This window comes from Hemitrygon akajei, chromosome 8 (genome assembly GCF_048418815.1).
Source record: "Hemitrygon akajei chromosome 8, sHemAka1.3, whole genome shotgun sequence".
NCBI classification, from domain to species: Eukaryota; Metazoa; Chordata; class Chondrichthyes; order Myliobatiformes; family Dasyatidae; genus Hemitrygon; species Hemitrygon akajei.
This window is the reverse complement of record NC_133131.1, coordinates 177215720-177232414: the sequence shown is the minus strand read 5'-3', so window position 1 is coordinate 177232414 and position 16695 is coordinate 177215720. Positions and strand designations below refer to the sequence as shown.

At 50.9% G+C, this 16695-nt stretch overlaps 1 protein-coding gene across 2 annotated transcripts in view; it reads left to right on the top strand.

Moving 5' to 3' along the window:
• Positions 1-16695, top strand: part of LOC140732479 (tonsoku-like protein) — a 288594-nt gene that overhangs the window by 93795 nt on the left and 178104 nt on the right. For both annotated transcript variants that reach the window (XM_073055190.1, XM_073055192.1), the window contains exons 9-10: positions 1931-2003; positions 10467-10630. In XM_073055190.1, coding sequence (XP_072911291.1) covers positions 1931-2003; positions 10467-10630 — 237 coding nt within the window. The remainder of the gene's footprint in view (positions 1-1930; positions 2004-10466; positions 10631-16695) is intronic.

The window sequence follows — 16695 nt, the reverse complement described above, 5'->3', positions numbered from 1 at the left end:
GTGTGGGTGGGGTATGTTGGTGTGTGTGTGGTGTACGGTGGTGTGTGTGTGGGTGGGGTACGGTGGTGTGTGTGTGGGTGGGGTACAGTGGTGTGTGTGGGGTACGGTGGTGTGTGTGTATGTGGGGTATGGTGGTGTGTGTGTGGGTGGGGTACGGTGGTGTGTGTGTGGGGTACGGTGGTGTGTGTGTGTGTGGGGTATGGTGGTGTGTGTGTGGGGTACGGTGGTGTGTTTGTGGGTGGGGTACGGTGGTGTGTGTGTGTGTGGGGTACGGTGGTGTGTGTGTGGGGTACGGTGGTGTGTGTGTGGGTGGGGTACATTGGTGTGTGTGTGGGGTACGGTGGTGTGTGTGTGTGTGTGGGGTACGGTGGTGTGTTTGTGTGTGTGGGGTACGGTGGTGTGTGTGTGGGTGGGGTACGTTGGTGTGTGTGTGGGGTACGGTGGTGTGTGTGTGGGTGGGTTACGGTGGTGTGTGTGTGGGGTACGGTGGTGTGTGTGTGGGGTACGGTGGTGTGTTTGTGGGTGGGGTACGGTGGTGTGTGTGTGTGGGGGGTACGGTGGTGTGTGTGTGGGGTACAGTGGTGTGTTTGTGTGTGTGGGGTACGGTGGTGTGTGTGTGGGTGGGGTACGGTGGTGTGTGTGTGGGGTACAGTGGTGTGTTTGTGTGTGTGGGGTACGGTGGTGTGTGGGTGGGGTACGGTGGTGTGTTTGTGTGTGTGGGGTACGGTGGTGTGTGTGTGGGTGGGGTACGGTGGTGTGTGTGTGGGGTACGGTGGTGTGTGTGTGGGTGGGGTACGGTGGTGTGTGTGTGGGGTACGGTGGTGTGTGTGTGGGTGGGGTACGTTGGTGTGTGTGTGTGGGGTACGGTGGTGTGTGTGTGGGGTACGGTGGTGTGTGTGTGTGTGGGGTACGTTGGTGTGTGTGTGGGGTACGGTGGTGTGTGTGTGGGGTATGGTGGTGTGTGTGTGGGTGGGGTACGGTGGTGTGTGTGTGGGGTACGGTGGTGTGTGTGTGGGTGGGGTACGGTGGTGTGTGTGTGGGGTACGGTGGTGTGTTTGTGTGTGCGGGGTAGGGTGGTGTGTGTGTGTGTGCGGGGTAGGGTGGTGTGTGTGTGGGGTATGGTGTTGTGTGTGTGGGTGGGGTACGTTGGTGTGTGTGTGGGGTACGGTGGTGTGTGTGTGGGTGGGGTACGGTGGTGTGTGTGTGGGGTACGGTGGTGTGTGTGTGGGTGGGGTACGGTGGTGTGTGTGTGGGGTACGGTGGTGTGTGTGTGGGTGGGGTACGGTGGTGTGTGTGTGGGGTACGGTGGTGTGTTTGTGTGTGGGGGGTACGGTGGTGTGTGTGTGGGTGGGGTACGGTGGTGTGTGTGTGGGGTACGGTGGTATGTTTGTGGGTGGGGTACGGTGGTGTGTGTGTGTGTGTGGGGTACGGTGGTGTGTTTGTGTGTGTGGGGTACGGTGGTGTGTGTGTGTGTGTGGGGTACGGTGGTGTGTTTGTGTGTGTGGGGTACGGTGGTGTGTGTGTGTGTGTGTGTGTGGGGTACGGTGGTGTGTTTGTGTGTGTGGGGTACGGTGGTGTGTATGTGGCTGGGGTACGGTGGTGTGTGTGTGGGGTACGGTGGTATGTTTGTGGGTGGGGTACGGTGGTGTGTGTGTGGGTGGGGTACGGTGGTGTGTGTGTGGGGTACGGTGGTATGTTTGTGGGTGAGGTACGGTGGTGTGTGTGTGTGTGGGGTACGTTGGTGTGTGTGTGTGGGGTACGGTGGTGTGTGTGGGCTTTTCTTAGAGATGGGGCTTGGTTGGGTTGGTGATGGGTGGAGTGGATCAGTGTTTCTGTGGTGGGGTAGATGGGTGAACAGGGCAGGGGGGTTGTTCTTGTGCTGGAGAGTTTGGAGGAGCGCAATTCGCACGTTTTGATTCTCCCTTCCCAGGGTCACCCAGTAAATGAGAGAGACAATGCTGGCTGGACACCCCTGCATGAAGCCTGTAACTATGGCTGGACAGGTGAGTCTCCACTGACACCTTCACACCACCGTCTCACCCAGAGTCTGGGATGGCCGCTGCTCGTGCGGGTCAGACGCAGGGTAACTCAAGGAGCTGGGCTGTGTCACGTCACACTGCAGGAATAGGGCAGACAGACCTGGAGAACAGACAAAGTCAGGTTCAGTACAGCACAGTACAGGCCCTTCAGCCCACAGTGTTGTGCTGACCTTTTAACCTACTGTAAGATCATTCTAACCCTTCCCTCCCACATAGCCCTCCATTTTTCTATCATTCATGTGCCTCTGTAAGAGTTTCTTAAATGTTCCTAATATATCTGCCTCTACCAACAACCTTGGACGGGATTCCATGTATCCATCGCTCTGTGTAGACAGACAGACAGACAGACAGACAGACAGACATACTTTATTGATCCCGAGGGAAATTGGGTTTCGTTACAGTCGCACCAACCAAGAATAGTGTAGAAATATAGCAATATAAAACCATAAATAATTAAATAATAATAAGTTAATTATTCCAAGTGGAAATAAGTTCAGGACCAGCCTATTGGCTCAGGGTGTCTGACACTCCAAGGGAGGAGTTGTAAAGTTTGATGGCCACAGGCAGGAATGACTTCCTATGACGCTCAGTGTTGCATCTCAGTGGAATGAGTCTCTGGCTGAACGTACTCCTGTGCCTAACCAGTACATTATGGAGTGGATGGGAGTCATTGTCCAAAATGGCATGCAACTTGAACAGCATCCTCTTTTCAGACACCACCGTCAGAGAGTCCAGTTCCACCCCCACAACATCACTGGCCTTACGAATGAGTTTGTTGATTCTGTTGGTGTCTGCTACCCTCAGCCTGCTGCCCCAGCACACAACAGCAAACATGATAGCACTGGCCACCACAGCCTCGTAGAACATCCTCAGCATCATCCGGCAGATGTTAAAGGACCTCAGTCTCCTCAGGAAGTAGAGACGGTTCTGACCCTTCTTGTAGACGGCCTCAGTGTTCTTTGACCAGTCCAGTTTATTGTCAATTCGTATCCCCAGGTACTTGTAATCCTCCATCATGTCCACACTGACCCCTTGGATGGAAACAGGGGTCACCGGTGCCTTAGCCCTCCTCAGGTCCACCACCAGCTTTTTCACATTAAGCTGCAGATGATTCTGCTCGCACCATGTGACAAAGTTTCCCACCGTAGCCCTGTACTCCGCCTCATCTCCCTTGCTGATGCATCCAACTATGGCAGAGTCATCAGAAAACTTCTGAAGATGGCAAGACACTGTGCAGTAGTTGAAGTCCGAGGTGTAGATGGTGAAGAGAAAGGGAGACAGGACAGTCCCCTGTGGAGTCCCAGAGCTGCTGACCACTCTGTCTGACACACAGTGTTGCAATCGCACGTACTGTGGTCTGCCAGTCAGGTAAATCAATAATCCATGACACCAGGGAAGCATCCACCTGCATCACTGTCAGCTTCTCACCCAGCAGAGCAGGGCAGATGGTGTTGAACGCACTGGAGAGGTCAAAAAACGTGACCCTCACAGTGCTCGCCGGCTTGTCCAGGTGGGCGTAGACATGGTTCAGCAGGTAGACGATGACATCCTCAACTCCTAGTCGGGGCTGGTAGGCGAACTGGAGGGGGTCTAAGTGTGGCCTAACCATAGGCCGGAGCTGCTCTAGAACAAGTCTCTCCAGGGTCTTCATGATGTGGGAGGTCAATGCCACCGGTCTGTAGTCATTGGAGCCACCGGTTTGTAGTCTTCGGTACAGGAACGAGGCAGGACGTCTTCCACAGCACAGGAACCCTCTGGAGACTCAGGCTCAGGTTGAAGACATGGTGAAGTACTCCACATAGCTGGGGGGCACAGGCTTTGAGCACCCTGGGGCTGACACCATCCGGGCCTGCAGCCTTCCTTTGGTGTAAAACCTACCTTTGACATCCCCACTATAGTCTCCTCCAATCATCTTAAGATTATACCCTCTTGTATTAGTCATTTTCAGCCTGAGAAAAATCCCTGGCTGTCCACTCTCTCTATGCCTCTTGCCATCTTGTAAATCTCCATCAAGTTACCTCTCATTCAGCTTCACTCCAGAGACAAAAGCCCGAGTTCACTCAACCTATCCTCGTAGGACATGCTTCCTAATCCAGGCAGCATCCTGGTGAATCTCCTCTGCACCCTCTCTAATCCAGGCAGCATCCTGGTGAATCTCCTCTGCACCCTCTCTGATCCAGGCAGCATCCTGGTGAATCTCCTCTGCACCCTCTCTAATCCAGGCAGCATCCTGGTGAATCTCCTCTGCACCCTCTCTAATCCAGGCAGCATCCTGGTAAATCACCTCTGCACCCTCTCTAATCCAGGCAGCATCCTGGTGAATCACCTCTGCACCCTCTCTAATCCAGGCAGCATCCTGGTAAATCACCTCTGCACCCTCTCTAATCCAGGCAGCATCCTGGTGAATCTCCTCTGCACCCTCTCTAACCCAGGCAGCATCCTGGTGAATCTCCTCTGCACCCTCTCTAATCCAGGCAGCATCCTGGTGAATCTCCTCTGCACCCTCTCTAATCCAGGCAGCACCCTGGTGAATCTCCTCAGCACCCTCTCTAATCCAGGCAGCATCCTGGTAAATCACCTCTGCACCCTCTCTAATCCAGGCAGCATCCTGGTGAATCTCCTCTGCACCCTCTCTAATCCAGACAGCATCCTGGTGAATCTCCTCTGCACCCTCTCTAATCCAGGCAGCATCCTGGTGAATCTCCTCTGCACCCTCTCTGATCCAGACAGCATCCTGGTGAATCTCCTCTGCACCCTCTCTAATCCAGGCAGCATCCTGGTGAATCTCCTCTGCACCCTCTCTGATCCAGGCAGCATCCTGGTGAATCTCCTCTGCACCCTCTCTGATCCAGACAGCATCCTGGTGAATCTCCTCTGCACCCTCTCTAATCCAGGCAGCATCCTGGTGAATCTCCTCTGCACCCTCTCTGATCCAGGCAGCATCCTGGTGAATCTCCTCTGCACCCTCTCTAATCCAGGCAGCATCCTGGTGAATCTCCTCTGCACCCTCTCTAATCCAGGCAGCATCCTGGTGAATCTCCTCTGCACCCTCTCTAATCCAGACAGCATCCTGGTGAATCTCCTCTGCACCCTCTCTAATCCAGGCAGCATCCTGGTGAATCTCCTCTGCACCCTCTCTGATCCAGGTAGCATCCTGGAGAATCTCCTCTGCACCCTCTCTAATCCAGGCAGCATCCTGGTGAATCTCCTCTGCACCCTCTCTAAAGTGCACAGTTCAAAGTGAATCTCTTATCCAAGTATGTATACGTCACTATATCATAAGCTGAGATTCATGTACTCGCAGCCTTTCACAGTGGAACAGAGAAACACAGCAGAATCAACGGAAAGCTACACACAAAGACTAACAAACCAGCAATGTGCAAAAGAAGACGAACTGCAAATGCAGTAAATCAACCAATCGGTCAATAATACTGAGAATATGAGTTGTAGATCCCTGAAAGTGAGTCGATAGATTGTAGAATCAGTTCAGTATTGAAGCAAGAGAACACCCACGTTCTCTCCACGATCAGAATAAAATGCAATTCTCCCATTCGGGTATAGCTGGAGTTGAGCTGCTACATTACCTCACGACAGGGGTGCTGCGCTAGCCGGAGCGCACCCGGCACATCTTTAAGGGAAAAGCTGAACTAAACAAGCTAATTAATGAGGTGCCGCCCAGGGTGGTCTGACACTGCTGATCTCCCGGGACGCCACAAAACAAGAAGACATCCAGCGAGAGGATTTAACGAGATGTGTTCGCTCACTTGCCAGATGGTTTTTGTTTCTGACACCATTCTTTGTAAACTCCTGTTGTGCATAAAAATCCCGGGAGATCAGCAGTGTCAGACCACCCTGGGCGGCACCTCATTAATTACATAGCTTGTTTAGTTCAGCTTTTCCCTTAAAGATGTGCCAGGTGCGCTCCGTCTAGCACAGCACCCCTCCCTCACGGCTCTCAAACTCAAACCCCCAACTAATGAACGTCTTCTTAACCACTCTTATCGACTTGTGCAGCAGCTTTGAGGATGTGGGCCCCAACCTCCTCCTGTTCCTCCACTCAGCTGAGAGTCGTGCCTGTGGTTCAGTGGCATTTGCAACCTGGCTTCTGCTCAGGCCATTACAGGAAGGGCTTCCAGTCTGTGCGGAAGTGGCTCACCAGGATGCTGCCCGGGTTAGAAAGTTATAGAGAGGGGTAAGGCAAACTCTTGTTTTCTTTGGAGCAACCAAGGTTGAGGGGGAGATCTGACTGAGGTTTCTAAGGCATAGCATCTTTTTCCCAGGCTGAAATGTGCATTTAGGGTGAGAAGGGATCGGTTCAAAGGAGATGTTATTTTTTACACGTGGTTTTAGATGTCTGGAGGGAGCTGGTGGAAGCAGATCTGCTGGGTGGTAAGTAAGATTCAAGACTCGAGCTTGTGGAAAGGAGAATGTAATATTTGTTACTGCGGATCCGGAGGTGTTGGTCAGCCTTATTGCTCGGGGAAAGTAACTGTTTTTGAGTCTGGTGGTCCTGGTGTGGGTGTTGCATAGCCTCGTCCCTGATGGGAGTGGGACAGACAGTCTGTGAGCAGGCCTGTAGAGATGCAGATACAAGAGGGATGTGCAGGCCAAACGGATACAAGGCATATCACTTACTCAAAGCTGAAAGTAAATGTATTATCAAAGTACATTACGTCACCGTATACAGCACACAGGTTCATTTTCTTGCTATCATACTCAATCAATCCATAGGATGATAACCAAAACAGAATCAACGAAAGACCACACCAATTTGGATGTTCAACCAAAGTGCAAAAGACAACAAAACTTGTGAATGCAAAATAAAATAAATAAGCTCTTAACATCGAGAGCAGGAGATAAAGAGTCCATAAGTTGTGTGAACAGTTCAGGGATGTGGTGAGTGAAGTTGTCCCTTTTGGTTCAAGAGCCTGATGGTTGGCTCCTGAACCTGGTGGTGTGGGACCTGGGCTCCTGATGGGGACAGATGCTGCTCCTGTGCTATATGTTCTATATTTAAGACACATTCGGCATGGACTAGAAGGGCCGAGATGGCCTGTTTCCGTGCTGTGATTGTTATATGGTTATACGACTAAGGTTCATTTCAGAGTTGCTTAGGCAGGGACATGGATGAAAGAAAGATGGAGGCTATGTAGGAGCAAGGTTTAGATTAATCTTGGAGTAGGTTAAAAGGTTGGCACAAAGTTGTGGGCTGAATGGCCTGTACTGTTATAATGTTCTGTGCTCTATTTCAGGGCTATAGTCATAGAAAAGTCTTCTTCTTCTTCTTCATGTGCCTTGCGTGTTACACGCTTGAGCGATCATGGCTTTCCACATCAAACGATCCCTCGCAGCATCAAGGATACCTCGATCGCACACTTAGATCTGTTAGTTCTTTCACAGTGTCCATATATTTTCTTCTTTACCTTCCTCTTCCTTGTAATGCAAGGCATTCTATTTCTCCCTTTCTGATGACATGGCCCAGGAAATAAAGTTTCCTCTCATTTAAAGTTCTCATTAAAGATCGTTTTGTATGGGCACGTTGGAGTGCTGTCTCAGTAGTTACCCTATCTCTATATGCACAGAAAAGTACATCACAAAAACAGGTCCTTCAGCCCATCTAGTCCATGCTGAGCAACTTAAACTGCTTACTCCCTTTGACCTGGTCCCAGACAAGCCCAACATATCCCCCCTATCCACGTACACATCCAAACTTCTCCTAAATGTAAAAACCGAGTTCACATGCAGCTCATTCCATACTCTCATTACCCTCTGAGTGAAGTCATTTCCCCTCATGTTCCCCTTAAACTCTTCACCTTTCACCCTTAACCCATGACCTCTGGTTGTAGTCCCACCCAACCTCAGTGGAAAAAGCCTGCTTGCATTTATCCTGTCTATACCCCTCATAATTTTTATACCACTATCAACCTTCTTTGTTGCAAAGAATAAATTTCTAACCTATTCATTCTTTCCTTATAACTCAGATCCTCCAGATCTGGCAACATCCTTGTAACTTTTTTCTGTATTCTTTCAACCTTGTTGATAACTTTCCTGTAGGAATGCTCCAAATTAGGCCTTACAGGTGCCTTATACAACTTCAACACCTCCCATCTCCTGTATTCAATACTATGATTAAGGCCAATGTACCAAGAGCTTTCTTTATGACCCTGTCAACAAATTTTATACCTATATTCCCAGGCCCCTTTGTTCTACCACCCTCCTCCATTCCCTACCATTCACTGTGTAAGTCCTACCCTGGTTGGTCCTCCCAAAGTGCAACACCTCACATTTGTCTGTATTAAATTCCATCTGTCATTTTTCAGCCCATTTTTCCAGCTGATCCAGAATCCTCTGCAAGCCAGGATAGCCTTCCTCACTGTCCACTACTCCCCCAATCTTGGTGTCATCGGCAAATTTACTGATCCAGTTAATCACATCATCATCCAGATCATTAGTATAGATGACAAACAACAACAGAACCAGCGCCAATCCCTGTGGCACACCAGTAGTCACAGGGCTCCAGTCAGAGAGGCAACCATCTACTACCACTCTCTGGCTTCCCCCACAAAGCCAATGTTGAATCCAATTGACTACTTTGTCTTGAATGCCAAGCGACAACCTCCTGGACCAATCTCCCATGTGGAATCTTGTCATAAGCCTTACTAAAGTCCATGTAAACAATATCCACTGCCTTGCCTTCATCCACTTTCCCGGTAACTTCCTCAAAGAACATGCGTGATTGGCTAGACAGGAACTACCACACACAAAGCCATGCTGATTATCCCTAATCAGTCCAAATACTTGTGTATTGGGACCCTTAGAATACCTTCCAATAACCTTCCCACTACTGATATCAGGCTCACCGGCCAATAATTTCCTGGTTTATTTTGATACTTTTCTTGGCTAGCTCATCTTCATATTTCATCTTTTCTCTCCTTATGGCTTTTTCAGTTGCCTTCTGCTGGTTTTTAAAAGCGTCCCAATCCTCTAACTTCACACTAATTCTCTTTTGCTTTTATAGTGTCTTTGACTTCCCTTGTCAGCCACCGCTGCATCACCCTCCCTTTCGAATACGACCTCACCTTTGGGATGTATCGATCCTGCACCTTCCGAACTGCCCAGCAGCTCCAACCCTGCTGCTCTGCCATCGTTCCTGATAGTGCTACCTTCCAATCAACTTTGGCCAGCTCTTCTCTCATGCCTTTTGTAATTCTCTTTACTCCACAGTAATACTGATAGATCTGACTTTAGCTTCTCCCTCTCAAACTGCAGGGTGAATTCCATCATATTATGATCACTAACAACACACACAAAATGCTGGTGGAACACAGCAGGCCGGGCGGCATCTATACGGAGAAGCACGGTCGACGTTTCGGGCCGAGACCCTTTGTCAGGATGTTATGATCACTATCTCCTAGGGGTCCTTTAACATAAGTTCCCTAATCAAATCCAGTTCATTACATAACACCCAATCCAGAATTGCCTTTCTCACGGTGGGCTCAACCACAAGCTGCTCTAAAAAGCTATCTTTCCTTTCAGTTAGTCCTGACAAAGGGTCTCGGCCCGAAACGTCGACAGCGCTTCTCCCTATAGATGCTGCCTGGCCTGCTGTGTTCCACCAGCATTTTGTGTATGTTGCTAAAAAGCCATTGTCAGCATTCTACAAATTTTCTCTGTTGGGATCCAGCACCAATCTGTTTTCCCTAGTCTTCCTGCATATTAAAATCTGAGCTGGGGATTCAGGTACAGGGGTGTGCGACGTAGAGGGAGGTGCTCAGACCTGTGCCAGACAGAATGCCACCATCTCCTCCTGTCCCATTCCAGTCACCCCATTGCAAGAAGGTTCAGGACTTCCTGGAGAGACGGCGATAGGGATTTATTGTGATAATTCCAGATGAGAGTGACCCCACCTCCACTGGGGAAGCTGAGACTGCTTCCCTGGGGGTCAGGGGTAGTTGGGATGGGGGGGGATTTATTAGAGGTAGACAGGGACAGGGTACGGAATGGTCCGGACCTTGTTGGGTGGCTGGAAAACAGTCACTCACATTGGATCAGCCGTGGCAACGTAGGTGACGTGTCGCCATTTCAGTTTGTTCTGTTGGAGTTCAGAGTTCAATTCCAGCATCTTCTGTAAGGAGTCTGGAAAGTGTGGGTTTCCTCCCACAGTCCAGCAACATACAAGTTCATAGGTTAATTGGTCATTGGCCATTGTCCCGTGATTGGGCAAGGGTTAAATCAGGAGCTGCTGATGGTGCAGCTCAAAGGGACAGAGGGGTCTGTTCCTCAGAAAGTAACAAATCAGCAGTGGACAGGGTTGGTCATGGGACTGGAGGGGAGGGAGAGGACAGGCTTAATGGACAGAATGGCCAGCTGCCCTGTGAAGGCAGCAGGAGGAATGTGAGCACTGCAGTAACCAAGCTCTGGTTGCAGATATCGTGGCCCTATTGCTGGATAACGGTGCGGCCATTAACAGCGAGCAGGACATCCAGTGCGACGGAATCACAGCCCTACATGATGCCCTCGACTTTGGACACCTGGACATCGTGGAGCTTCTCATCAACAGGGGAGCAGAGACCCAGGTCAAAGACAGTCAGGTCAGGCAGCATGCTGTAACTCGCGGTGTTGGGCACGGGGTGCCAGGACAGTGGGAACGGTGTAACTCACAGTGTTGGGCACGGGGTGCCAGTAGAGTGGGAACGGTGTAACTCACAGTATTGGGCACAGGGTGCCAGTAGAGTGGGAATGGTGTAACTCACAGTGTTGGGCACGGGGTGCCAGTAGAGTGGGAACGGTGTAACTCACAGTATTGGGCACAGGGTGCCAGTAGAGTGGGAACGGTGTAACTCACAGTGTTGGGCACGGGGTGCCAGTAGAGTGGGAACGGTGTAACTCACAGTGTTGGGCACGGGGTGCCAGTAGAGTGGGAACGGTGTAACTCACAGTGTTGGGCACGGGGTGCCAGTAGTGGGAACGGTGTAACTCACAGTGTCGGGCACGGGATGCCAGTAGTGGGAACGGTGTAACTCACAGTGTCGGGCACGGGATGCCAGTAGAGTGGGAATGCTGTAACTCACAGTGTCAGGCATGGGGTGCCAGGACAGTGGGAACGGTGTAACTCACAGTGTCAGGCACGGGGTGCCAGTAGAGTGGGAATGGTGTAACTCACAGTGTCGGGCACGGGATGCCAGTAGAGTGGGAATGCTGTAACTCACAGTGTCGGGCATGGGGTGCCAGGACAGTGGGAACGGTGTAACTCACAGTATCGGGCACGGGGTGCCAGGACAGTGGGAACGGTGTAACTCACAGTGTCGGGCACGGGGTGCCAGGACAGTGGGAACGGTGTAACTCACAGTGTCGGGCACGGGGTGCCAGTAGAGTGGGAACGGTGTAACTCACAGTGTCGGGCACGGGGTGCCAGTAGAGTGGGAACGGTGTAACTCACAGTGTCAGGCATGGGGTGCCAGTAGAGTGGGAACGGTGTAACTCACAGTGTCGGGCACGGGGTGCCAGTAGAGTGGGAACGGTGTAACTCACAGTGTTGGGCACGGGGGTGCCAGTAGAGTAGGAACGGTGTAACTCACAGTGTCAGGCACGGAGAGCCAGTAGAGTGGGAACGGTGTAACTCACAGTGTCGGGCACGGGATGCCAGTAGAGTGGGAATGCTGTAACTCACAGTGTCGGGCATGGGGTGCCAGGACAGTGGGAACGGTGTAACTCACAGTGTTGGGCACGGGGTGCCAGTAGAGTGGGAACGGTGTAACTCACAGTGTTGGGCACGGGGTGCCAGTAGAGTGGGAACGGAGTAACTCACAGTGTCGGGCACGGGGTGCAAGTAGATTGGGAACGGTGTAACTCACAGTGTTGGGCACGGGGTGCCAGTAGAGTGGGAACGGTGTAACTCAAAGTGTCGGGCACGGGATGCCTGTAGAGTGGGAATGCTGTAACTCAGTGTCGGGCATGGGGTGTCAGGACAGTGGGAACGGTGTAACTCACAGTGTCGGGCACAGGGTGCCAGGACAGTGGGAACGGTGTAACTCACAGTGTCGGGCACGGGGGTGCCAGTAGAGTGGGAACGGTGTAACTCACAGTGTCGGGCACGGGGTGCCAGTAGAGTGGGAACGGTGTAACTCACAGTGTCGGGCACGGGGTGCCAGTAGAGTGGGAACGGTGTAACTCACAGTGTCGGGCACGGGATGCCAGTAGAGTGGGAATGCTGTAACTCACAGTGTCGGGCATGGGGTGCCAGGACAGTGGGAACGGTGTAACTCACAGTGTCAGGCACGGGATGCCAGTAGAGTGGGAACGGTGTAACTCACAGTGTCAGGCATGGGGTGCCAGTAGAGTGGGAACGGTGTAACTCACAGTGTCGGGCACGGGATGCCAGTAGAGTGGGAATGCTGTAACTCACAGTGTCGGGCACGGGGTGCCAGGACAGTGGGAACGGTGTAACTCACAGTGTCGGGCACGGGGTGCCAGTAGAGTGGGAACAGTGTAACTCATGGTGTTGGACATGGGGTGCCAGTAGAGTGGGAACGGTGTAACTCACAGTGTCGGGCACGGGTTGCCAGTACAGTGGGAACAGTGTAACTCATGGTGTTGGACATGGGGTGCCAGTAGAGTGGGAACAGTGTAACTCACAGTGTTGGGCACAGGGTGCCAGTAGAGTGGGAACAGTGTAACTCATGGTGTTGGACATGGGGTGCCAGTAGAGTGGGAACAGTGTAACTCACAGTGTTGGGCATGGGGTGCCAGGACAGTGGGAACGGTGTAACTCACAGTGTTGGGCACGGGGTGTCAGTAGAGTGGGAACGGTGTAACTCACAGTGTCGGGCATGGGGTGCCAGGACAGTGGGAACGGTGTAACTCACAGTGTCGGGCATGGGGTGCCAGGACAGTGGGAACGGTGTAACTCACAGTGTTGGGCATGGGGTGCCAGGACAGTGGGAATGGTGTAACTCACAGTGTCGGGCACGGGGTGCCAGGACAGTGGGAACGGTGTAACTCACAGTGTTGGGCACGGGGTGCCAGTAGAATGGGAACGGTGTAACTCACAGTGTCGGGCACGGGGTGCCAGGACAGTGGGAACGGTGTAACTCACAGTGTCGGGCACGGGGTTCCAGGACAGTGGGAACGGTGTAACTCACAGTGTTGGGCACGGGATGCCAGTAGAGTGGGAACGGTGTAACTCACAGTGTCAGGCACAGGGTGCCAGGACAGTGGGAACGGTGTAACTCACAGTGTTGGGCACGGGGTGCCAGGACAGTGGGAACGGTGTAACTCACAGTGTTGGGCACGGGGTGCCAGTAGAGTGGGAACGGTGTGACTCACAGTGTCGGGCACGGGGTGCCAGTCGAGTGGGAATGGTGTAACTCACAGTGTTGGGCATGGGGCGCCAGTAGAGTGGGAACGGTGTAACTCACAGTATCGGGCACGGGGTGCCAGTAGAGTGGGAACAGTGTAACTCACAGTGTCGGGCACGGGGTGCCAGTACAGTGGGAACAGTGTAACTCACAGTGTCGGGCACGGGGTGCCAGTACAGTGGGAACGGTGTAACTCACAGTGTCGGGCACGGGGTGCCAGTAGAGTGGGAACGGTGTAACTCACAGTGTCAGGCACGGGGTGCCAGGACAGTGGGAACGGTGTAACTCACAGTGTCGGGCACGGGGTGCCAGTAGAGTGGGAACAGTGTAACTCACAGTGTCGGGCACGGGGTGCCAGTACAGTGGGAACGGTGTAACTCACAGTGTCGGGCACGGGGTGCCAGTAGAGTGGGAACGGTGTAACTCACAGTGTCAGGCACGGGGTGCCAGGACAGTGGGAACGGTGTAACTCACAGTGTTGGGCACGGGGTTCCAGTAGAGTGGGAACGGTGTAACTCACAGTGTTGGGCACGGGGTGCCAGTACTGTGGGAACGGTGTAACTCACAGTGTCGGGCACGGGGTGCCAGTAGAGTGGGAACGGTGTAACTCACAGTGTCGGGCACGGGGTGCCAGGACAGTGGGAACGGTGTAACTCACAGTGTCGGGCACGGGGTGCCAGTAGAGTGGGAACAGTGTAACTCATGGTGTTGGACATGGGGTGCCAGTAGAGTGGGAACAGTGTAACTCATGGTGTTGGACATGGGGTGCCAGTAGAGTGGGAACGGTGTAACTCACAATGTTGGGGACGGGGTGCCAGTAGAGTGAGAACGGTGTAACTCGTTCCACACTCCCACCACTCTCTGTGTGAAGAAGCCCCCCCCCCCAATGTTCTTTTTAAACTTTTCCTCCTTCACCCTTAACCCATGTCCTCTGGTTTTTTTCTCCCCTAGCCTCAGTGGAAAAAGCTTGCTTGCATTCACTCTATCTATACCTATATTAATTTTATATACCTCTATCAAATCTCTCCTGATTCTTCTACGCTCCAGGGAATAAAGTCCTAACCCATTCAACCTTTCTCTGTAACTCAGTTTCTCAAGTCCCGGCAACATCCTTGTAAACCTTCTCTGCACTCTTTCAACCTTATTAGTATCCTTCCTGTAATTAGGTTACCAAAACTGCACACAGTACTCCAAATTCAGCCTCACCAATGTCTTATACAAGCTCACCATTACATTCCAACTCTTATACTCAATACTTTGATTTATAAAGGCCAACGTACCAAAAGCTCTCTTTACAACCCTATCTACTTGTGATGCCACTTTTAGGGAATTGTGTATCTGTACTCCCAGATCCCTCTGCTGTACTACACTCCTCAGTGCCCTATCATTTACCTTGTATCTTCTACCTTGGTTTGTCCTTCCGAAGTACAATACCTCCCACTTGTCTGCATTAAACTCCATCTGCCATTTTTCAGCCCATTTTTCCAGCTGGTCCAGATCCCTCTGCAAGCTTTGAAAACCTTCCTCACTGTCCACTACACCTCCAATCTTTGTATCATCAGCAAATTTGCTGATCTAATTTGCCACATTATCATCCAGATCATTGATATAGATGACAAATAACAATGGACCCAGCACTGATCCCTGTGGCACATCATTAGTCACAGGCCTCCACTCAGAGAAGCAATCCTCCACTACCACTCTCTGGCTTCTCCCATTGAGCCCATGTCTAATCCAATTTACTACCTCTCTATGTATACCTAGCGACTGAATCTTCCTAACTAACCTCCCATACGGGACCTTGTCAAAGGCCTTACTGAAGTCCATGTAGACAACATCCACTGCCTTCCCTTCATCCACTTTCCTTGTAAGCTCCTTGAAAAACTCTAATAGATTTGTTAAACATGACCTACCACGCATAAAGCCAAGATGACTTTTTCTAATAAGTCCCTGTCTATCCAAATATTTGTAGATCCTATCTCTTAGTATTCCTTCCAATAATTTACTTACTAACGACGTCAAAACGATGCCTATAATTTCCCGGATTACTTTTAGAGCCTTTTTTAAATGATGGAACAACATGAGCTATCCTCCAATCCTCCGGCACCTCACCCGTAGATACCGACATTTCAAATATATCTGCCAGGGCCCCTGCAATTTCAACACTAGTCTCCTTCAAGGTCCGAGGGAATACCCTGTCAGGTCTTGGGGATTTATCTACTCTGATTTGCCTCAAGACAGCAAGCACCTCCTCCTCTTCAATCTGTATAGGTTCCATGACCTCCCTACTTGTTTGCCTTGTTTCCATAGACTCCATGCCAGTTTCCTTAGTAAATACAGACGCAAAAAACCCATTTAATATCTTTCCCATTTATTTTGGTTCCATACATAGCTGACCACTCTGATCTTCAAGAGGACCAATTTTATCCCTTACTATCCTTTTGCTCTTAACATACCTGTAGAAGCTCTTTGGATTATCCTTCACCTTGACTGCCAAAGCTACCTCGTGTCTTCTTTTAGCCCACCTGATTGTTTTCTTTCTTAAGTTTTTTTTGCACTTTTTATACTCCTCAAGCACCTATTTGCTCCCTGTTTCCTATACATGTCATACATCTCTCTCTCCTTCTTTATCAGAGTTCCAATATCCCTCGAGAACCAAGGTTCCTTATTCTTATTCACTTTGCCTTTAATCCTGACAGGAATGTACAAACTCTGCACTCTCAAAATCTCTCCTTTGAAGGCCTCCCACTTACCAATCACATCCTTGCCAGAGAACAACCTGTCCCAATCCACGTATTTTAGATCCTTTCTCATTTCTTCAGATTTGGCCTTTTTCCAGTTTAGAACCTCAACCCGAGGACCAGATCTATCTTTATCCATGATCAAGTTGAAACTAATGGTGTTATGATCACTGGAACCAGTGTTCCCCTACACACACTTCCGTCACCTGTCCTAACTTGTTTCCTAATAGGAGATCTAATATTGCATCCTCTCTAGTCGGTACCTCTATATATTGATTTAGAAAACTTCCCTGAACACATTTTACAAACTTTAACCCATCTAGACCTTTAACAATATGGGAGTCCCAATCAATACGTGGAAAATTAAAATCCCCTACTATTACAGCTTTATGTTTCCTGCAGTTGTCTGCTATCTCTCTGCAGATTTGCTCCTCCAATTCTCGTTGACTATTGGGTGGTCTATAATACAACCCTATTAATGTGGTCATACCTATCCTGTTTCTCAGCTCCACCCATACGGCCTCAGTAGACAAGCCCTCTAATCTGTCCTGCCTGAGC